Source organism: Saxophila tyrrhenica (assembly GCF_035928015.1).
Source record: "Saxophila tyrrhenica strain CCFEE 5935 chromosome Unknown scaffold_8, whole genome shotgun sequence".
NCBI lineage: Eukaryota > Fungi > Ascomycota > Dothideomycetes > Mycosphaerellales > Extremaceae > Saxophila > Saxophila tyrrhenica.
This window is the reverse complement of record NW_027041740.1, coordinates 733,286-755,007: the sequence shown is the minus strand read 5'-3', so window position 1 is coordinate 755,007 and position 21,722 is coordinate 733,286. Positions and strand designations below refer to the sequence as shown.

The 21,722-nt window shown below is 54.8% G+C and overlaps 7 protein-coding genes across 7 annotated transcripts; 5 read left to right on the top strand and 2 right to left on the bottom strand.

Moving 5' to 3' along the window:
• Nucleotides 1-361: 361 nt before the first annotated feature.
• Nucleotides 362-1,975, top strand: LTR77_005620 (uncharacterized protein; the record flags this gene model as incomplete). Its single annotated transcript, XM_064802864.1, has 1 exon — nucleotides 362-1,975. One exon carries the CDS (start codon nucleotides 362-364, stop codon nucleotides 1,973-1,975), a length of 1,614 nt encoding a protein of 537 aa, XP_064658989.1.
• A 475-nt stretch (nucleotides 1,976-2,450) lies between these two features.
• Nucleotides 2,451-4,736, top strand: TRM1 (RNA methyltransferase tRNA(m5U54)methyltransferase; the record flags this gene model as incomplete). Its single annotated transcript, XM_064802863.1, has 2 exons — nucleotides 2,451-2,610; nucleotides 2,677-4,736. The coding sequence occupies 2 exons, from the start codon at nucleotides 2,451-2,453 to the stop codon at nucleotides 4,734-4,736; spliced, it is 2,220 nt and encodes a 739-aa protein (XP_064658988.1).
• Nucleotides 4,737-4,804: 68 nt separating this feature from the next.
• Nucleotides 4,805-6,152, bottom strand: ISN1 (IMP 5'-nucleotidase; the record flags this gene model as incomplete). Its single annotated transcript, XM_064802862.1, has 3 exons — nucleotides 4,805-4,897; nucleotides 4,953-5,081; nucleotides 5,133-6,152. The coding sequence occupies 3 exons, from the start codon at nucleotides 6,150-6,152 to the stop codon at nucleotides 4,805-4,807; spliced, it is 1,242 nt and encodes a 413-aa protein (XP_064658987.1).
• A 299-nt stretch (nucleotides 6,153-6,451) lies between these two features.
• SRB4 (RNA polymerase II mediator complex subunit) lies at nucleotides 6,452-8,332 on the top strand (the record flags this gene model as incomplete). Its single annotated transcript, XM_064802861.1, has 1 exon — nucleotides 6,452-8,332. The coding sequence occupies one exon, from the start codon at nucleotides 6,452-6,454 to the stop codon at nucleotides 8,330-8,332; it is 1,881 nt and encodes a 626-aa protein (XP_064658986.1).
• Nucleotides 8,333-8,852: 520 nt separating this feature from the next.
• Nucleotides 8,853-11,342, top strand: PFK1 (6-phosphofructokinase, alpha subunit; the record flags this gene model as incomplete). Its single annotated transcript, XM_064802860.1, has 1 exon — nucleotides 8,853-11,342. The coding sequence occupies one exon, from the start codon at nucleotides 8,853-8,855 to the stop codon at nucleotides 11,340-11,342; it is 2,490 nt and encodes an 829-aa protein (XP_064658985.1).
• Nucleotides 11,343-11,486: 144 nt separating this feature from the next.
• COX16 (Cytochrome oxidase assembly) lies at nucleotides 11,487-11,964 on the bottom strand (the record flags this gene model as incomplete). The annotated part of the gene is made up of 2 exons (XM_064802859.1): nucleotides 11,487-11,594; nucleotides 11,656-11,964. The coding sequence occupies 2 exons, from the start codon at nucleotides 11,962-11,964 to the stop codon at nucleotides 11,487-11,489; spliced, it is 417 nt and encodes a 138-aa protein (XP_064658984.1).
• Nucleotides 11,965-12,300: 336 nt separating this feature from the next.
• MEC1 (serine/threonine-protein kinase M1) lies at nucleotides 12,301-20,952 on the top strand (the record flags this gene model as incomplete). Its single annotated transcript, XM_064802858.1, has 4 exons — nucleotides 12,301-19,309; nucleotides 19,598-19,943; nucleotides 20,015-20,489; nucleotides 20,545-20,952. 4 exons carry the CDS (start codon nucleotides 12,301-12,303, stop codon nucleotides 20,950-20,952), a joined length of 8,238 nt encoding a protein of 2,745 aa, XP_064658983.1.
• Between the last annotated feature and the right edge of the window lie 770 nt (nucleotides 20,953-21,722).

The following is a 21,722-nucleotide window of genomic DNA, read 5'->3' as shown; positions in this document are numbered from 1 at the left end:
ATCCTTGCAAGCGCCGCAAGAGCCGCATTCTGCAGTGTTTCCACCACCATCGCCACCAAAGCAGAAATCGGGCAGCGAAGAGGCTCTCTCGATGCTCTGTGCTTAGTTCTCGGCAAGCAAAAACGCCTGTTATGCCTTGCACTGGTGCTTCCGGTACCTGAGCCGGTAGGTCTTTCGGGTCTCTATGAGATCACAACCACGCATTCTGCAAAGACAACCACATCTGTCGATGATGCAGCCACCGCGACACCGGCACGCTAAGGTTCAGGTTTGCCGTCGTTGTCCGTTCAAATAGTCCTTCTGCGTCTCCTTCCCTCGTGCTTCCTTACTTGTCCGCATCAATCTGCAGAGAGCTGTCAAAATGTACACCAAAACGACCTTCGCTTCGACGCTCCTCACCGGCCTGGTGGCAGCTGCACCAGCGCCTCAGGCCCCTTCGGGATACGCCTCAGGCTATGCCTCAGCATCATCATCGTTAGCAGCTCCTGCTGGCAGCGCCTCCGCCGCGGCCGTGAGCCAGGCTGGCTATGTCTCTGGCTACACGAACGCCAATGCCCCGTTCGCCGACTACTCGCCAACCCCATTGTCGAACTTGGTCTCCAGCTTCACAACAGACTCGCAGATCTCCGCGATCCAGACCGAAGCGCCATCGCCAGGACAGCCAGGTGCTGCAGACACCTTGCGATCCGATGGCTCGGACTTGACTGGTCCAACCTCGCATGGCCCGTACAAGGGGACACCCACGACCACTGGCGCAGTGTCGAACAACCCAGCCAACGCCACCATCCCAGCGTTGCCACCAAATCCAACTGCGACCTACTACAACACCGACGGTGAGCTGCAGCACCAGCAGCCGATCCCCTACACTCCATACGGCGGCCTCGGCACCAACGGCACCGAGCCGCGCTACATGGTCAACAGCGACTTCGACTATGAGTCCATCATGCTGGGACTTTACCAGGAGTGGATCGAGCTGGACAGCTTCAACAACGGTGTTGCCCTTTTCTCGGATGAGGACTTCATCGCGGCCGGCCTAACTCCAGAGGATAGGTCGATGATCCAATTCATGGCACAGCAAGAGGAGGGTCACGCCACCCTTCTGTCCAACATGCTCGGCGAGACTGCCGCCCCACAGTGCACTTACAACTACCCCTTCACCAACGTGCGCGAGTTCGTGGACTTCCAGCAGATTCTGACCAGGTACGGCGAGTCCGGTGTGTGGGGTTTCATTAACCACCTCGACTCTCGCGAGGTTGGCCAGCTGCTCGCACAGTCTATCGCCACCGAGGCTAGGCAGGAGATGATCTTCCGCCAGATGTCCGGTCTTCACCCAATGCCCGTCTGGTTTGAGACTGGCATTCCGCAGTCGTGGGCCTGGACTTTCCTTGCCCCATACATCAGCTCTTGTCCCGAGGGCACTACTCGTCTCGCATGGCAGAACTTCCCAGCCCTGCACGTGGCGAACCAAGCGAACATCAACCGCATCTCTCCCAACGACACTGCCGACTGGGAGCGCGTTGGCAACCGCACCTCCGACCCAGCCATCACCGACATCCCCAAGAACGAGAGCTGCTTGTACACCGACGAGACTGGCTACTCGTGCCGCGGCGCCATTTCGCACAACCGCTCGGAGCCGCTGTCGTTCGCCGGCAAGCAGGTCCGCCTTGAGTGGGACACTCCAGGTCAGCCTGTGGGCCCCAACATGAGCTACGTCACCGCAGCAGGTGGTGTTGCCGGCGAGCCTGCGTACGTCGCTTGGGTCGCTCAGCTGAACTTGACATACACCCCTCTCACCGTCACTGGTCCGAACTCGGGCTATACCTATCAGCCCGCTGGTGAGGTGTACGAGAGCAAGGAGATTGTTAATGGCACCATGTTCATTGCTTTGACTGACACTGATCTTTACCTCACGCCATTCAACCTGTCGATGATGAATCCGCACATCTCGGCGCTGGGCATCTACCAGGCTGGTTAGAGGGGTGTGTCAGTCGTTGTACGATAGAACTATCCAAGGTGGCGAAGAATGATGGGAGGGTGCTGAATGTGCATAGGCACAGCGAAATGCATAACGACAATCTGTACATATTAGAAGAGCAATAGTAATGATAAGACATCATGGATTGAGATTCTTCAATAAGCAATTGTCTTCAATTCGTCGTCTGCGATGGTGAAGATGTTTTGCCTTCAGGTTGTAGTGTGATAGTGAGGTGGTTCTGACTTGTGATGCTTACGTAAACTTCGAGATATTGACCTCGTGGACTGACCTCGACCACATCAGTCAAGTATCCACGACAGCTTTGCAAGTCCTCACCAACGGAAGCCGGATGTTCACACGACTGTTACGACCATTCAATAGTAGTTCACATTGCGCACGAAGACCTGCGACATATACGCTGTTGCTCAATGAGTCCTTCAACCACGGTCCTCAAAGCCCTTTCATTCGACGAACGATGACTACAGAAGACCAACCTGTTGCGATAGCAGCCGAGCCAAAGGCAGGACAGACGGTAGAGCACGATGGAAAAGTCTACACTACCGTACGAGAGGGCAAGGCATTCATCCTCGTACCTCCTAAGGCGCGCACATCAGTAGACCCGAAGTCCAAGGCAGGTGAGCACGTTCAGTGACTCTATCATGCCGCAGGAGTTGGCGCAAGACTGACCCGAAGAACGACAGGTGACGGCTCGCAAGCCCAGGATGTCTTCTACAACCCTATTCAGCAGTTCAATCGCGACTTGAGTGTTCTTGCAATCAAGGCCTTTGCGGAGGATTCATGTAAGAGGAAGAGGGAGAGGCATGAGGCGCAGGGTGGGAAGACGAAGCGGAAGAAAGACAATAAGCGCAAGAGGGCTGCAGTTGAAGGGGCGCATGCTGAGGAAGATGGGAATCCGACCAAAGTGAGCAGGTCCGAGGACGGGTCAAGAGAGACGGCTGCTGGCCAGGAGGGTGACGATGTACAGGTCGAGCACACAAGTGGGAAGACACGGCAGGAAGATGCAACAGTGGAGGGCGATCAGGCGCGGGCAGAGGCTGCCCAGGAGGCCAATGGTGTCCTCCCAAGTGAAGCACAAGCTTCAGAAGGAGCCGCACAGACTGGGACACCCACCAACGATCCAAACCAGAACGGAGACGCCGCCCAAGGCCAGAGCAAGCAGCCCTGGAAGCCCAGGTTCCGGATCTTAGATGCGCTTTCAGCAACAGGTCTACGGGCGCTGCGCTATGCGACCGAGATCCCTGATGCAACCGCGGTTGTAGCAAATGATAGAGAGAAGAAGGCCACGAAAAGCATCAACCTCAACGTAGAGCACAACAAGCTGGACTCGATGATTACAACGACAACTAGCGACGCACTGGGACACATGTACAGCGTCGCCTATCCACCACCAGAAAGCCACGGACCTAAACACATCAATGGCAGATATGATGTCGTCGATCTGGATCCCTACGGAACCGCGGCACCATTCATCGACGCTGCGCTACAAGCCCTGGAAGACGGCGGACTGCTCTGTGTGACCTGCACGGATTCCGGGGTTTTCGCTTCTTGCGGATACTCTGAAAAGACCTTCTCTCTCTACGGTGGCATGCCCATCAAAGGCATCCATTCCCACGAAGGCGGGCTGCGGTTGATTTTGTCCTCCATCGCAACCACTGCCTCAAAGTACGGCCTCGCGATCGAGCCTCTCCTTTCTCTCAGCATCGACTTCTACGCCCGAGTCTTCGTTCGCGTCCGGAAGAGCCCACTCGATGTCAAATTTCTAGCAGGCAAGACCATGTTCGTCTACGACTGCGACCACGGGTGCGGAGCGTGGACGACGCAGTTCATCGGTCGTCACGTAAAGCACAAGGACAGCAATACAAATTGGAAGTACACCATCGCACAAGCGCCTATTGCAGACTCGACTTGCGAGCACTGCGGATCGAAGATGCATCTCGCGGGACCGATGTGGGGTGGTCCACTCCACAATCCAGCATTCATTGAGAAAATATTGGATGATCTGAAAGGCGCGGATGCGGAGGTGTACAAGACGAAGCCACGCATCGAAGGCATGCTCGACACCGCACTGGACGAGATGGTCGTTAATCCCGAAACCATGGACTTCAGGAATGTGAATACGAAGACTGGTGAGAGGGAGATCATTCCAAGAATGGCGCCAGAACTCATCGATCGACATCCGTTCTTCTTCATCCCCTCCGCGTTGTGCAAGGTGATTAAAGCGCAGGCGCCTGCTGAGGCGCTGATCAAGGGCGCTCTTAGGCATGCTGGGTATAAAGTCACGCGGAGTCACTGCAAACCTGGCAGTATTAAGACTGATGCGCCGTGGGCGGTGATCTGGGAAGTCTTCCGAGAGTGGGCAAGGCAGAAATCACCGGTCAAAGAAGGGGCTCTGCAGGAGGTGCACCCTGGCTGGAAGATTTTGCAGGCTATGCGCAAATCCGACGACGACCGTAGTATCAGTACTGGGAATGAGAAGGCCAAACCTGAAGCACATGGCAACGGCACGGCGGAGGGCACGCCAGACATTGTCACAGAAGACAAGGACAGTGGCGGGCAGACGCCTCCTCATCGCCCAACGAATCCTTCAGACGTGAAAAGGCTCAAAGTTGTGTTTGACGAGAAGCTTGGTAGAGACAAGCCTGGCAAGCGGCTGGTGAGGTATCAAGAGAATCCAAGGGAGAACTGGGGTCCCATGAGGAAAGCGCAGGGAACCAAGCCCGCAAAGCAGACTAATACATAAGCCCACAACCGCAAGGCCAGGCTATTCGAGCAAGGCTGGTCGGAAGCATGAAGGTGGAAGCGGAACGCTTAATTGCTTGCTGTCAGATGGGCTATCTCATCGAGGAGCTGCACAGTCTCCGCCGGGCTGGCTATCCAGGCTGTGGTGCAAGCGAGGCGGGCCTGGGTGCTTCATCAGCGACGTCGACTCAAATGCGGCCGAACTACGGAGACATACCTTGAAATCATTGGCTCCTGCGCTCAAAAACTGGTCGCCGACGTGCAGCGTTCTACTGCCATCAATGCCGCCCAAGAACCTTTGGCAAGCCATCACTCCCAGTGATTTGTCACCAATGTCAACGAAGATCTGGGATTTTGGTCAGCTGAGGCAGACAAACTCCAGCGGCAGACTTCTCACATCGTTCCCGCCATTGAAAGCACAGAAAGGAATTCTCTTCCCAGCATCAGACATCTCGAGCACACGCTGCACTACCAGCACAGTCTCCTCAAGCTGCTCTCGGCTCAACCTGACGCCTTTTTCTGGATAGATGCCGACTGCTCGTTCCTTCCGCAGCACCTTGACCGGCAACCTCATGCACGCCACGGCGTCTTCCAAGGCAGCTTCTGCAACATCGAGTAGCGCTTTCACGTTCTCTTCTGTCCAGGCCCGCATTTCCGGTAGCTGCCAGTCTTTTGCTGGAATGGACTCGAGTTTGTGAGGTGCTTGTGAGGAGTAGGCGAACATGAAATTCGCTTCTCCACCCATTACCACGAGCTTGTGCCCGAATTCGTCCTTATTGTCGCTTGCAGCGACTGCGTCCAGTAGCCCATACAGCCGTTCGTAATACTTCTCCGCTTCGGTGTACCCAGCCGCTGTGACAATAGCTATCCTGGTCCCACCGTGCAGTAGATTCAGGATCCTGGAGATACAAGGATTGTCTGGTCGCAGTACATCGCCGTCGTCGTAGAGTGTTAAATCTCCGTCGAAGGTCACGAGTTCCAGTCTGCCATTTCTGACCAGCGACATCGCCTGCGCTGTGTTGAGAATCAAGCGGATGTCGTTGAAGGATGGCGCCACGAAGCGCCTTGAGCTGATGTATCGCCGCTCATCCTGGAAGGCGAAGGCATCTCGAAGTGGCAATGCAGTGAAGAAGGTTCCAACGGAAGGTACAAGTAGCTTCAGTTTTGACGGGATTCTAGGGTCGGCCCTCTGCTGCTGTATATGGTCGAGAATCAATCCCTCAACATCTCCCATGATCTCTGAGTAGCGCTTGTGCGCGTTGTGCGCCATGGCGTCGACGCTGGACTTGTCATTTCCATGGATCGCTGTAGGTTGTGAGAGCAGTACGAAGGGTACTGCGAGGAGTCCTTTAATCCATTCGATGAACTGATCTCGCCGGTGGGTCTTGAGTGCATCTAGGCGGTGTGAGCGTGACATCGTTATGTGGTGCGTGAGGGTAAGGGTAATGCTTACATTCGACCCGATATCTTGTTGTCATACTGGGCACTTATAAGTGTTGGCCTTCAGGCCATTGACTGAGTACTGTGCTACATAGCGGCATTGACCAAGGACAAGTGATGTTTGTAGCAAACCACGATCACATGCAGGCAAGACAGGGGTGTCCACGTGGTGGCGGGCCGCTTCGGCATCGTCCGGCGCTACGATTCGAGTGACCTTCAAGGCATCACTTGCAATCGTTCAACAACATGCTATGAACACGGATACACGGAGCGAAGATGGCCTCTACGGCCGCAGAATCTCTCTCCATCCAACCATGGGCGCGTACCGGCGGCGAGGACGGCGCGCTCATGGACATCCTCGCACGCGCCAATTTCGAGCGTGGTCACTTTCGCGACATCTCAGAGGCTACTTTGCAGGAAGAGCTAGCCACCGACGGTGCGCTTGAGCTCAGTGAGAGCGAGGACGATGATGAAGAAGAAGAAGAAGAAGAAGAGAAAGAGGTGGAGGCAGGAGCAGTGAGCAGCGACGGAGTCCGGCCAACCACGCGCGAAGAGCTGTACAAGGCAAAGTACGAGATGCTTGGGAAAGTGAGGGCGGCAGAGCAGGAGATCCTGATGGCACTGGACTTTGTGTCGCTTTTGGTGTCCAAAGACGTACCGAAGCAGGGCGCGTCGACCATGTCGCCATTCTTGAAGCAAGCTGTTCCTATGGGAACGCTGGGAACCGATCTCTGGCAACGGATGCCCGCAGACAAGGCTCGGGAGGCTCAAGATGAGTTACTGGCTACCGAGGTCAAGATGGAGGGGCTCCAACAGAGCGCAGACAATTTGCTGGGAGCTGCGAATCGACTCCGGGACAACGTTCAGAAAGAGACCGAGTACTGGAACCAAGTGCTTTCGATATCAGAAGAGGGCTGGAACGTCTGTCGGATACCAGGACAGCCGAACAGACTTGCAGTGCGATTTGGCTTCAGCGAAAGCTCGCCCGAGTTTTCAAGGAGAGGCATGGCTGCGCTAATCTCGACTTCTGACGGCAAGATCACGCTGGAACGGGGTGTCGGAAGCAAGCCGAAGAGTCTACGTGTTGTTATGCGGAAGGGGAGCAGGATTGTTGGCACGTCGAAATTGCCCGATAGTCCTGACGCCGATGATACCACTCTCGCGGCGCGCATTCGCTACGCTAGAGACAGTTTGTACGACGAAGAGCTTTACCATGAGATGCTCCGGGAAAGCCGCACTCTCACGTCGCTTGGTGTGCACATGTCCGGGTCGGAAATCCACTTCAACAGGCAAGCAGAACTCGACGACAGCTTCGACATTTCAATGGACCTGATTGCGTTAGACGAGGCTCCCGACATTCAGTACGATCCTTCGAGTCCGCAAGATAGGCTAGCGCAGATGACAGTACTGGCTGCAAGGTTGCTGCTGAGTCAAGCACATCGAGATCGTCTGAAGAAGAGGTCTGGAGTGCCGCCGCCCATGTCAGACAAGCGAAACGACAGCAAGCCGTTACTACCGATCTTACGACCGTTGCTGTCGCTGGTTATGCATCACCGGACTGTGGAACGCCTCAACGCGTACCTCGACCTGGTGGCAAGCATAGTAAAGACGGCCAAGTGCGAACTTGAAACGCAACATGCTCGCTTCGAACTCCCACAAGACGCTCAGTCGTCGACCACGGAAAGCCTCATCTCGATGCTAATGCAAACTTGGACATCTCACGTTCAACTAACAGTGAAGAATTGCGAAGGAGGAGACGAGAGCATGACCTCGACCATTGAGACGTCCTTGGCGAACAACAGCAGCTTCGGATCAGCCATTACGCTTGCCTCGTCAGATGCGGACAAGCATCACTTCGATGATCATGAAGGGCTCATCGGCGCTGCTGATGCAAAGGTGGCCTCAAATCTAGCCAGAGGACTACTTGCTGTGACTGACAAGCACTGGGTATTCGAGGAGACCGAAGCACTCTTGGTAAAGGACACAGCGGCGGGTGAGAAAAGTGAAGCTATATGGGTCGCCTTGGATAGTGAAAGCAAGACTCTGACGCTGCAATCGCTGAAGAAGAAATTCTTCTGGACGTTGGGAGGGGAGCAATCACAGGAAAGCTTTGCTGAGGCGGCTGCTGAGCTGCTTGGACCTAGGAAGGGTAGATGATCTAGTCATAAGATGAATCGCACTCAATGCGCATGTCCTCACATTTTCAGCTGCATTATGTATCAATGCCTTCAGCTCGATCACATGCTACCGCTTGGCAGCACGTGGGGTCAACGGCGCTAGACCGCTGATCGCCCGGCATCCCTGCAGTGAATGGAAGCTCTTCCAGGTCAGAAGCTCCACGATCAACAACTTTCACATGCTTTTTTTCTGCTCGTGACTCGGTGATAACACTGATATACTACATAAAAGTCCAGAAGCAAACCTGAAAAGCAATACCTGATCTGTCCAGTCTTCATGAGGGCTTCTTCCCGACTATACCACATCCTCCAACATTACGTCGTTGCTCTCACCGACTGCGACCCAAAGACAAGCTTGTGGTGCTGACCGCCGAACAAGACGAGAGAGGCCTTGTAGTCCTCCAGAACCTAGTCAGCTTCCGGTGCTCCCGTCATACCGCCTGCCCCAACCCCTCGCCTTCACTGGGTCACCTGGAATCTGACAAGTTCACACACCCACCATGGCGCAAATCAACCTCCAACCACCGGCCATGCCGGATGGCAAGAAGAGAATAGCAGTCATGACTTCTGGAGGCGATTCACCAGGCATGAGCGGCACAGTACGAGCAGTGGTGAGGCAGACGATCGCATCGGGGTGCATGGCATTCGCGGTCTACGAGGGCTACGACGGGCTAGTGAAGGGAGGAGACATGATCAAAGAGATGGGCTGGGAAGACGTGAGAGGCTGGTTGTCTGAAGGAGGCACGCTGATCGGTACGGCAAGATGTGCTGAGTTCAGGGAGCGGCCGGGGAGATTGCAGGCCGCGAACAACATGATTGAGAAGGGGATTGATGCGCTGGTGATATGTGGTGGTGATGGGTCACTGACAGGTGCGGACAAGTTCAGGGACGAGTGGCCGAGTCTCATGGAGGAGCTGGTCACGAAGGGCTTGAGGTCGAAGGAAGATGTCGCGCCGCACATGCACTTGAACATTGTGGGATTGGTTGGCTCGATTGACAACGATTTGAGCAGCACGGATGCGACGATCGGGTGCTATAGCTCGCTGACACGGATATGCCAGTCGATCGACTACATCGACGCCACCGCCTTTTCGCACCAACGGGCTTTCGTAGTTGAGGTTATGGGAAGACATTGCGGCTGGTTGGCGCTGATGGCTGGTGTGAGCTGTGGAGCGGACTTTATCTTCCTCCCTGAAAACCCACCGACCGAGAATTGGGAGGAGGAGATGTGCACTATTGTGAGGAGGCATCGGGACATGGGCAAGCGCAAGACTATTGTCATTGTCGCAGAAGGCGCTCATGATCGCAAGCTGAATCACATCAACCCGAAGATGGTGAAGGATCTACTGTCGAATAAGGTCGGCCTGGATACCCGAATCACTACTCTGGGACATGTCCAGCGAGGTGGGCCACCTTGCGCTTATGATCGGATGCTGTCGACACTGCAGGGCGTCGAGGCGGTCAAGGCAGTTCTCGAGGCGACACCAGAGACACCATCACCAGTGATCTGCATTGTCGAGAACAAGATCGTGCGCAAGGACTTGATAAAAGCGATTCAAATGACACAGCAAGTGGCCAAAGACATTGAAGCCTGTGATTTCGATGCTGCTATGAAGGGTAGAGACGCCGAGTTTGAGGAATACTGGCAAGCGTTCAACATCACGACCGCAACTGATAAATCAGATATGCTTCTACCAACAGAGAAGAGATTGCGTGTCGGCATCATCCACGTCGGCGCGCCAGCTGGAGGCATGAACGCAGCTACGCGCGCTGCGGTTGCGTACTGCCTTACCAAAGGTCACACACCAGTAGCGCTCCACAATGGCTTCCCTGGCCTCTGCCGCCATCACAACGACAAGCCGCTCGGTTCCGTGCGTGACATTAACTGGCTTGACGCGGAGCAGTGGGCATCCAGAGGCGGCTCGGAGATTGGTACCAATCGAGGCTTGCCCTCCGAAGATATGAAGACCACCGCTTATTGCTTCGACAAGTACAACATCGATGCCTTGTTCGTCGTCGGAGGGTTCGAGGCCTTCACCGCCGTATCGGAGCTTCGCAAGGCACGAGAGCAGTACGATGCGTTCAAGATTCCGATGGTCGTGCTTCCGGCAACCATCTCGAACAATGTCCCCGGCACGGAGTACTCCATCGGCTCGGATACCTGTCTCAATGCTCTCATCGATTATTGCGATGCGATCCGACAGTCTGCTTCGGCGTCCAGAAGGCGTGTCTTTGTGGTGGAAACGCAGGGTGGTGCGTCAGGGTACATCGCTACCATCGCTGGCCTTTCGATCGGTGCCCTGGCCGTTTACACCCCGGAAGAAGGTATCCATCTCAACATGCTCGTAGAGGACATCAAGTTTCTCAAGGAGCAATTCGCGAAAGATGTTGGCCATGCCCGAAGCGGCAAGATCATACTCCGGAACGAGAAAGCCAGCAAAGTCTTCACGACGGAGATCATCTCGGACATCATCAAGCACGAGAGCGGTGGGCGGTTCGATTCCAAGTTCGCAGTACCGGGACACGTACAGCAAGGTGGTATACCCAGCCCTATGGATCGCGTCCGCTCTGTCCGTTTCGGTGTGAGGTCCCTGCAGCATCTGGAATCCTTTGCTGGAAAGAGTCACCAGGAGATAGCAGACGACCCGATGTCTGCCGCAATCATCGGTGTTCGTGGTTCGCGCGTCAAGTTCAGTCCAATGGAACGCATCGAGCGCGAAGAGACTGACTGGAAGGACCGTCGGCCCAAGGAGGAGTTCTGGATGAATTTGATTGACATCGTCGATACGCTGAGTGGGAGACCGAAGGGGAGCAGGACACCTATGCCGGGAAGTCCAGCATTGCAGGGGAACGTGCCGCAAGACCACACGCCGATGCCTGGGAGCCCGGTCATGGACGGCCATCGTACGCCAGCGGAGCCTATCCAGCCGGCTTCAAACGGTAGCCTGAGTGGGCTAAGGTTGCCGCCTACGTCTGCTCCACGAGGTTGACCGGGGACAAAGGAGCCGGTGTCCCCCGTCTGAGGAGCGGGAATTGTGCTGAACAGCTCGTCCAACGATGATTGCATGCTGTAGACGCAATGACGCCGTTAAAGTTGAGGGCGCTCGATCGTAGGAGTCATTCCTGGCCGGCCTTTAGGATCCTAGCTGACGAGCCGAGATCTTTGCACTGAATTTCAAGATGACATGACCTTTCCACCGCTCGTACGCTTCCATGTTTGCATTGTCTCTCGTCTGAGAAAGCTGTGAAGCCAAAATCATCTGCTCACAGCACACCATCAGGCTCTCCAGGTAGTCGCTTCACCCGCTTCTGCTCCCAGTTGTCCAGATCCTTCGCCGCCAGCTTGTAGTACTCCTCCCTCATGTCAATCTTCCGCTTCTCCTTGCCGATGCCCAATTCCTCGTCTTTGGAGAGTTGTTTGACTTTTCGGTCATGTCGCTCATATCGTAATGCCGTTGCTGGTGTGAGGAAGAATGACCCGAGAACCATGGTTGCGATGAAAGGTAGGCCGAAGAGGGCAAAAGGGTGTTTGGCCAGTGCTGCTCGATAGCGGGCTGGGATGGTGGAGTTATAGGAGGATGGGCGGAACTTTTTTGCTTGGAATACTGGCATGGCTGGCAATTTGCTGTTCTGTAGGCACTGTTCCTGGGCAGATGGTTCCTAATGATGTCCATCCCATCCAGCTCATAGTTGTTTCGAGACAAGCTTCGGAGGCGGCTTGGCATCACGTGGGCCCGCGTTTGACCGCGTTTCTTGACTTCACCTTTTGTTTTAAAACGCACTACATCAATCGTCGGCCCACCCGTCACGTGAGTGACTCGGCGCGAAGCACTCCATTTTTCTTCTGGGCGCCGGCAGGCGCTCAGCACATTCTCTGCGTCAAGAACGGCGGGACGACGTTGAAGTCAACCAGACTGAACACAACACAGACGAAGATGAGACTGGGCCATGGCTCGCCGCACAGCGCCTACCTTCGCTGCAACAGCGAACGGTCACATGCCTCCGCCTTCAACTCTAGCAGCGCAGATCGTCCAGAACCAGACCAGGTCATCTGCGCCACAAGCGAACGGTGAGAAGGCGACCTTTGCTCAACTCCTTCATGAGCTTCTGAACAACCCCGGAGCCACTCCAGAGACAGACGTCGGAGTCAACGTCAAGCTCATCTCGGTGGTGGCCGAAGCTGGACTTGCCCCTCTCGTCGATGGCAACCCGTTCGCAGATTGGGAGGCGTTGATCTCACAGGCTACGGACAGTATTACAGTCATTGAAACGACGATACGGCGGCAACCGGAAGTTCTCTTTGCATTATCCACTGAAGATGGACCTCAACTTCTACTGTCGCTGCTGGCTCGACTCTTTGCTGTCTGCGGGCGGCCGAGCTGTGACAGCCTTCCGATTGTTCGATTGCTCAACTCGATATTTGCGGTACTGAAAGCCTCGATCGATCTCTGGCAATACGTGCGTTTGGTTCAAGAGGCATTGCAGGAATCCGTGGACGAGGCGGCATCGTGCTTGGAGGCTATGACGGCAACAGCGCCAGACGTCGTGGTCAAGCTTCCACCTGCGAAGATTGTCGCAAAGCTGTGGCCACAGTCTGAAAGGGAGATTGCCTTGCCGCATGGTTGCCAGGCGACAGTGTCCCATGCTTCTTCCGCCTTCGTATTAGCTAACAAGGTCTCCACCGTCAAAGAATTGCCTCTGGCGTGGAAGCATGAAACGCACGACAAACTCGAAAGACTGCTACCTCGACTTGGCAAGAAGCTGGAAGATTCCAAGCAATACCACTCCACCGTGCAGGATCTTCTGAACGTCTCTTCCAGCACCACTTTGGTATCAGCTCTAATAGAGGATGTTTCAAAAATAGCTATAACGCATTCAACACAACAGTCAATGGCGAAGAGCTTAGTCAAGATGCTCAGGAGTGACAGCGGCCTGGTTCGGGATGCTTTTCTAACCTCACTCACGTCTCTTGCTGAGCAGGAGTCGTTCGACAAGCTACATGAAGACCTCAGAATTGCCATCACAACGGTAATGTGCAGACTCCTCGACCGGTCCAACAGGCCAGAGCGCATCCTGGCGTTGGAGGATGCTTTGAGACAAGATAACGTGATGACAGACACCGAGCTCTTGGACGATTTCAGACAGCTCAGTGTTGTTCAGCAGACTGGCTGCGACGGACCACGCCGACGGAAGCGGCGAAAAATCGATACAGCGCACAGAGATGGGAACTCGATGGCTGCGAGCCACACAGTGGCCTTGCTGACTAGCACTGAGTCGCCTGACCCAGCAACGCTCGCCCAGACGTCTCCAGCGGTCTATCTTCAGCTTTCGGAGGATGAAAAATGTCTAGTATGGCAAGGTCTTGCAGAGATGGCCGTTGTCAAAACGAAAGCGGCTCTTGAAGCAGTCGCCATCCTGATTGAGCAACCAGACACACAGCAGAGTAAACAGGTCCGGATACTTTCCATGTTGGCCGTCAAAGCCTGTATCGCTCAAGCGCAAGATCCGATCTATCTTGACCTCACAAAGTCGACTGTTGGCCAGGCGTGCCTGCATTCACTACGCAGCTCACTTCGTGAACTTCGCTATGCTGCTGGGCAAACGCTTGTGGCATTCCTTCGGGCCGATCTACCTGAGGAGCTGAGAAGTTCAAATCGACGAGCTGCGCTCGAGTTCTTGCGAGCGCTGAGTGACCGAGACATTGCTTGTGAGCATGATACGCTGATTGTTGCATGGGGTCATGTCGCACTCACCTGTGGCGACACAGAATTGAACCTGGCGCTGCTACGTTTGGTGGATTACCTGGGCCATTCGAATCCACTCATCTGTGGGCTGGCCTTTGCTGAACTTGAAAAACTTGCCATTTCCAGGAAGCAGTCTGCTGAAGAGATGTTCAAGCCGTTCTGGAGCTCGATTGCAGTCTCGGTGGCCCATGATTTACAGTCACGGCCACAGAAAGCTCAACAGTTGTGTGATCTTTTAGGCGTGGATCTGAACCAGTGGCTGGTGCAGACGCAGCAGGATACTATTCCTAGCCTCGTGCTAACAAAGAAGACCAATATCCTCGCCCGGATAGCGGCTGCACGTGGCAGCGGCACTACCATCGTTGACCTCTGCATGAAGCCACGGACGAATCTGGCCGCAACACTGGCCGTTCTGCTTGCCCAATCTGGCTCTGATATTGAGGAGGCTGCTTCGGCATGCCTTTCCAGCGTCTCTCCCGACTTTCCAGATCTCCCGAGCCTCGTCAAGCTAGATGCTACTCTTGTCGCATGCTTCCTGCTCAGATACATCGGCGACCAAGTTGATGGGACAAAGTCAAGGGCCCATCAGACATTCCAGGTGTTTGCCAACATCGCCGAGCGACGCCCAGGCCAGACCAGAGCACATTCGAAGGCCTCCAAAACCGTGATGGAGTTCTTCGACAACCATATCTTGGGCATCATGACGTATTTCTCCGAGGTTCTGGAGAACGCCCAGGGCTTCTATCCGGTGCAGGAGAAGATACGGTGCATCAAGGCTATTGGGGAGATGCTCGCAATGGTGAAACAGCATGCAAACATTGCGTTGCCTCAGATTCGTGCTGCTCTCCAGTCAGCGATGGAGCAGAAGGACCTTTGCGAAGCTGCGTTCGGTGTCTGGCTGGATCTTGTGTCAGTCCTCAATGGCGAAGACATAGCTTTTGTACTGGACCAAACATTTGCCCTAATCTTGCGCCACTGGCAGAGCTTATCGCCTCAGCTACAACACAGCACAAACGCGAAGCTCAGCGATATGATCAAGAGTCACAACCAGGTTGTTCAAGACTGTGTGATGACCCTGCCATCTCTTAAGGACATACCGCTGCTGTCGAAACTTGGTGCGGAGATTGAGAGACTGAAGTCACATGAGGGTGTCGAGGTCCACTGCAGGGTGTTTGCAAAGCGACTCCAAGATGAGAGCGGTATCGTGGTGTTGCATGCGCTGAAGGAATTGGTCGTCTTTCTCGAGCAGAATCAGGACTTTATCCTCGAGGCGGCCGTCAGCGAGCAACCTACCACTGTTCTTTCTGACCTACTCCGATCTTTATTTGATGTTGGAACGAAGTACTCTGCGGACTCACTGGAAGCAGCCAATCTTGTGGGAAAGGCCCTCGGCATCATCGGCTGTGTGGATCCAAATCGAATCGACGCAACACGCAAGAAGAGGAAGGCGCTGGTGCTATCGAACTTCGACAAAGCTGATGAGACAACCGACTGGGTAATGGTCTTGCTCGAAGACGTCCTTGTCAAAGCATTCAAGTCTGTCAGCAATGCTCGTGCCCAGGGTTTCCTTGCGTACGTGATCCAGGAGCTGCTGCGATTCTGCAACTTCAACGACAACAGCGTGCTCAGGCCAAGAGCTTCTCAAGCTCCCTCTGCACACCAGAAATGGGCCAATATGCCAGAGCACGTGCGGATCACTCTCACGCCTTTCGTCAAGTCGCGCTATGTGGTCCGCAGCAATGCCGATGCCTCTCCTCCCAATCGATCATATCCCGGTTTCTCCGCAGACCAGGGCCATACGCACTGGCTGCGTTCCTTGGTGTTCGATTTGATGTGGAAGGCGAAAGGCGACAACGCCCAGATGGTGTTTCCACTTCTTGCGCGGGTCATCCGTGGGCATGACCTAGCCATCGCAGGCTTCTTGCTGCCATATGCTATGCTCAATATAGTGCTGGGAGGTACCGTCGCAGAGGTGAACGACATGTCTGACGAGATAAGAGCTGTTCTCAGTGCTCAACCTACGGATACCGCGCAGCAAGAGAACGTCAAACTTTGCAGCGAGAGTGTTTTCAACGTACTCGATTACATGTCAACATGGCTGCAGGAAAAGAAGAAGCAGCTCGGTGAAACGCGCTCCGCAGCATACAGGACTGGCCATTCACCAAGCGATTTCGACGAAGCAAAGGACATGGCGCAGATCGACATCGTCGAGAAATTTGTGGCCTCAATACCCGCGGAGGTCATCGCGAGTCAAGCTGTTTTGTGTGGGTCATTTGCTCGAGCGCTCTTCCATTGGGAACAGTACATCAGACAAAAGCGACCTATCATACCTTCAGACCGGCCTCCGCAGAAGGCATCAGACGACGAAGCACTCTACAACAGGCTTCACGACATCTATGCTCAGATCGACGAGCCTGACGGTCTAGAGGGAATCTCAGCTCATCTGCCTTTCCTAAGCGAGGAGCAGCAAGCTATGCAGCATGAGAAGTCGGGCAGATGGACGGCTGCTCAAGCTTGGTATGAGTCTGAGCTTGCAGAACAGCCCGGCAACATCGACTTGGAGGACAGTCTTCTGCGCTGCCTGCGAGTGAAAGGCCAATACGGTCCATTGCTGAGATATGTGGACAGCTTCGTTGCTGCCCATGCATCTGCGGGGGACCTCAAATTGGCCAAAGAGAGGTTGCTGCCGGTCAGTGTCGAGGCGCAGTGGATGACGTGCGATCTGGAGGGCATGAAGACACGGCTGGCCTCCGAGACGGCGGACTCAGTGACAGACTTCAATGTCGGCGTCGGTAAGCTTTTATGCTCTCTGTCCGGCACCAACGACAAAACTCCGAATGAGACCATCAAGCAACTGCGGACGCATGTCACACAGGGTTTCACTTTGGCGAACACGAGTTCTATCAACACAGCCCACGATGATCTGAAGAAGCTGCACGTCTTATATGAGATTGAGGCTCTCAGCAGTGACCACGACATCAACAAGGAGTCCATCACTCATATTCTGGAGAGGCGACTAGCGGTGCTCGGATCCTATGTTGCGGACAAACAGGACGTATTGGGCATCCGCAGACTGGTCATGCAATGCTTACCCGACCAGTTCAATACAGGCGATCTTGGGCCTGCATGGCTGACATCTGCTAAGCTGGCGAGGCAATCAAAAAACACACAGCAAGCCTTCAATGCTGTTCTCAGGGCCAACGAGTATGGAGATCAGACAGCCAAGCTGGAGGAGGCGCGCCTTCTGTGGCGTGATGGGCATCAACGACATGCCATACAGGCACTGGAGTCCTCCATTGCATCCGGTGTTTTCGAGTCAAGTAACACTGTCGGTGAGCCGGGTGTAAGCTCCAACGTAAACGGCGCAAAGCAGGACATGCTCTCTGCCAAAGCGAGCTTGTTGCTTGCCAAATGGCTTGACGCACTGGGCCAGAGTCAGGCGAAAGACATGACCGACAAGTACCAGTTCGCGGCTAGGCACTTCCAACGATGGGAAAAGGGTCATTACTACCTGGGCAAACACTACCAGAAGCTTCTTGAAGCTGAGAAGCCGGTGCCCAGAGAGAAGCAGACTCTCAGGTGTAGGAGTGGCGAGCTTACTAGGCTGGTCATTGAGAACCTGCTGCGCTCAGTCCCCTTCGGCAACAAGTATTGGCACGAAACTATACCGAAAGTCCTGACGCTTTGGCTCGACCTGGGCCTCGATGCGACCAAGACCATCCGCGGCGAGGATCGAAGCGTTGCCGAACAACGCATGAAAGCTTCGAGCCAAGCCACAAGACAGCTGCAGAAGTACTTCGACCGAGTGCCGCCATTTGTCTTCTACCAGGCAATGCCGCAAATGATTTCGAGGATTACTCACTCCAACCCGGAAGTCTGGAAGCAGCTTTGCAACATTCTCACTCGAATTGTGGCGAGTCACCCAAGTCAGGCGCTCTGGAGTCTGCTTGCAGTCATCAAGGCATCCGATCAACCAAGAGTCGACCGTGGCATGGAGATCATCAGCCGCCTCAAAGAACGGAAAGCATCTGCAAAGGCAGAAGTTTCCGGCATTGACTTGCGCTTGTTCATCACCCAGGGTCAGAAGCTCTCAGATGGGCTGCTGCAGGCTTGCGAAGCTCATATCGAACCGCGCGTGACGGGCGTGAGTCTAGGAAAAGACCTGGGCTTCAATCATAAGCTAGCACCGAATCCGCTCGTGGTCCCAATCGAGACAACTTTGGCAGCCACCCTTCCTGGCGGTGCTACCTCTGAGACCATTCGGAAGCACAGAGCATTTGTTCAGGATAAGATTACGATAAGCTCGTTTGCTGATCAGGTGCTGGTGCTGAGCTCTCTCCAGCGTCCTCGCAAGCTGACCGTCCGTGGCTCGGACGGCAAGCAGTATGGACTCTTGTGCAAGCCGAAGGACGATTTGAGGAAAGATCAACGACTCATGGAGTTCAACGGCATCATCAACCGTGCTCTGAAGCGCGACGCGGAGAGCAGCAAGCGTAGGCTGTACATCAAGACGTACGCCGTCACACCACTGAGTGAGGAGTCTGGCATCATTGAGTGGGTGGAAGGGATCAAGCCGATGAGAGACATACTATTGGGCATCTACTCTCGCAAAGGCGTGCGGCCTAACTATCCCGACCTTCGCAGAATGCTCGACGATGCCTCTACCGACGTGCAGAACGCGCACATATTTCTCGACAAAGTCCTTCCGACCTTCCCTGCCGTGCTGCACGAGTGGTTCACAGAAGTGTACCCTGAACCTGATGCATGGTTCGCCGCTCGCTTGCGATATACACGCACCGCAGCTGTCATGTCTATCGTGGGTCACGTTCTTGGTCTTGGTGATCGACATGGCGAGAATATCCTGCTTGAGGAAAGCACCGGCGGCGTGTTCCATGTGGACTTCAACTGTCTTTTCGACAAAGGCCTGACGTTCGAGAAGCCAGAGGTGGTGCCTTTCCGGCTGACGCACAACATGGTGGACGCAATGGGACCTTATGGATACGAAGGGCCATTCCGCAAGTCCAGCGAGCTCACCCTTCGCTTGCTCAGGCAGAGCAAGGACACGCTGATGACGATACTCGAGACGTTCTTGTACGACCCCACGACTGATTTTGTGGACAAGAAGAAGAACAAGAAGTCACATGATGGCGTGCCTGAGACACCGCCGGAGATCCTGGACAGTGTGAATGGCAAACTGAAGGGTCTGCTGCGCGGTGAGACGGTCCCGCTTGGAGTGGAAGGATACGTTGATGCATTGATCAGGGAGGCAACGAGTCCGTGGAACTTGACTCGGATGTACATTGGGTGGTGCGCGTTTCTGTGAGGCCCCGTAACCTCAGTCCGGACACTGTTGTATGATAGCACATGATGTGATAGACTGCCATGAATCTCGATGATCATAATGAAAGGAAGTCGTCTCATAAAAGTGAGTGAGGTTCGAATAGTCCTAAAATAAAGTATCCCGGCTGGTCCCGGGTCTAGCCGCAGCTGAAGCTCAACAGCTTCGAGATTCAACGGCACCAGCATCCCGACCACCTCTACACCTCCGCGACGCCTCTGCCATTACTACCTCCCCTACATCGACCCCTGCGCCATTGAGACTTCAGCCATGGTGGCCACACGACTCCTTCGTCCCGCTGCGCAACTCCTCCGCTCCTCCCCCTCGACCCTCCCCCGATCTAGCTTCCAGAAAGTCTCGGCGCCGGCGATATCACGATGGAGGACGTATGCAAGTGGGAGCAAGGAGGTGACGGTGAGAGATGCCTTGAACGAGGCTATGGCGGAGGAGATGGAGAAGAACTCGAAGGTGTTCGTGCTGGGTGAGGAGGTTGCACAGTACAATGGCGCGTGAGTATTTAATTCTCCAGTTGCGCGCGAGAGTAGTGGAATGCCGATGGAGATACTGACCAGTGAGACAGATACAAGGTGACAAAAGGCTTATTAGACCGCTTTGGCGAGAAGCGGGTGATAGACAGCCCCATCACCGAGTCCGGTTTCGCCGGTCTCACAGTCGGCGCTGCGCTCGCTGGCCTCCACCCCGTCTGCGAGTTCATGACCTTCAACTTCGCCATGCAAGCCATCGACCAGATCATCAACTCCGCGGCGAAGACACATTACATGTCGGGTGGAATACAACCCTGCAATATCACGTTCCGAGGACCAAACGGATTCGCCGCGGGTGTGGCAGCACAGCATTCGCAAGACTACAGCGCGTGGTACGGATCGGTTCCAGGGTTGAAGGTGGTCACGCCGTACTCGTCGGAGGATGCGAAGGGCTTGCTCAAGGCTGCGATACGAGACCCCAATCCTGTGGTCGTTCTGGAGAACGAGCTACTGTACGGTCTTCCCTTCCAGATGAGCGAAGAGGCGCAAAGCGATGACTTTGTCATTCCTGTGAGTAGAATCCCATGGGTGAGCGATCCAGCAGCAAAGCTAACGATGGATGTAGTTTGGCAAAGCCAAGATTGAGCGCCCTGGAAAGGACATCACCCTGGTCACGCTATCCCGCCCCGTCGGACAATGCTTGGTTGCTGCAGAACAGCTCAAGAGCAAATACGGCGTGGAGGCAGAAGTCATCAACCTGAGATCGGTCAAGCCCATGGATGTGGAAGCGATTGTCAAGTCAGTCAAGAAGACTGGTCTGATGATGGCGGTGGAGTCGGGCTTCCCAAGCTTCGGCGTCGGCGCAGAAATCATCGCATTGACCTGCGAATACGCGTTCGACTACCTCGACGCGCCACCAGTTCGCATCACCGGCGCCGAGGTGCCCACGCCGTACGCGCAGAAGCTCGAGGAGATGAGCTTCCCAACCGAACAGCTGATTGTCGACTACGCCGCGAAGCTTCTCAAGGTGTGATGGCCTTCATCTGTTTGTTGAGGAGGCTGAAGCTGGGAACGCCATCGCTTGCACACTCGCGTGGCCCACACGTGGTTTCGGGCGCGCAGGAGGAGTGATGGCAGTGTCCTCGTACCTATTGGGCGGTGTACTTCTATCGAGGCGCACTTCTTCTCTTGTGTTTTAGTGGGCAGCCGGATGTGTATTTAGGAGTTCCATGCGAGGCATAGCGTGGGCTAGTGAGAATTCTATACTTTCGATTATGCTATACCATCCAAACCTTACGCGCTGCTCGCTACACCGACGCCACAAATGTGAGATCTTCTGTCGTGGTACATTTGCAGTAGGGCAGCCCACGTGGGAGACACGTGCGGATCACGCCGTGCCATTGTTTGGTACGACTGCTCACGATTCCTTCTAGCGTTTCTTCTGCAGCATACCGCTTTGCACGCTACAAGCAGTTTGAGCACGTCCCAATGCGGAAGGAGCACACTGAAACCTGACAGAATTCGGACGATGCTGCAGCAGCCACAGCTTCTCGCGAACCTCTTCTTGCGATTTCTTTCGCCAGTATCGTCGGCAATCTGGACCATGTCTACCTGTTTCTGTCGCACCACATGTGTCGACTAGAATTTGGCATCGATCGACCATGAGGCGTGGCTTGCAAACACGTGGATCGGAAGTCGCTGTCCGTCACCCTTGTGCTCTCGTCTCACCAAAACAACCTCATCTCATCTCTAGCCCAATGTACTCCATCCAACCTCACATCCCACCGATCTATGCCCATGGCG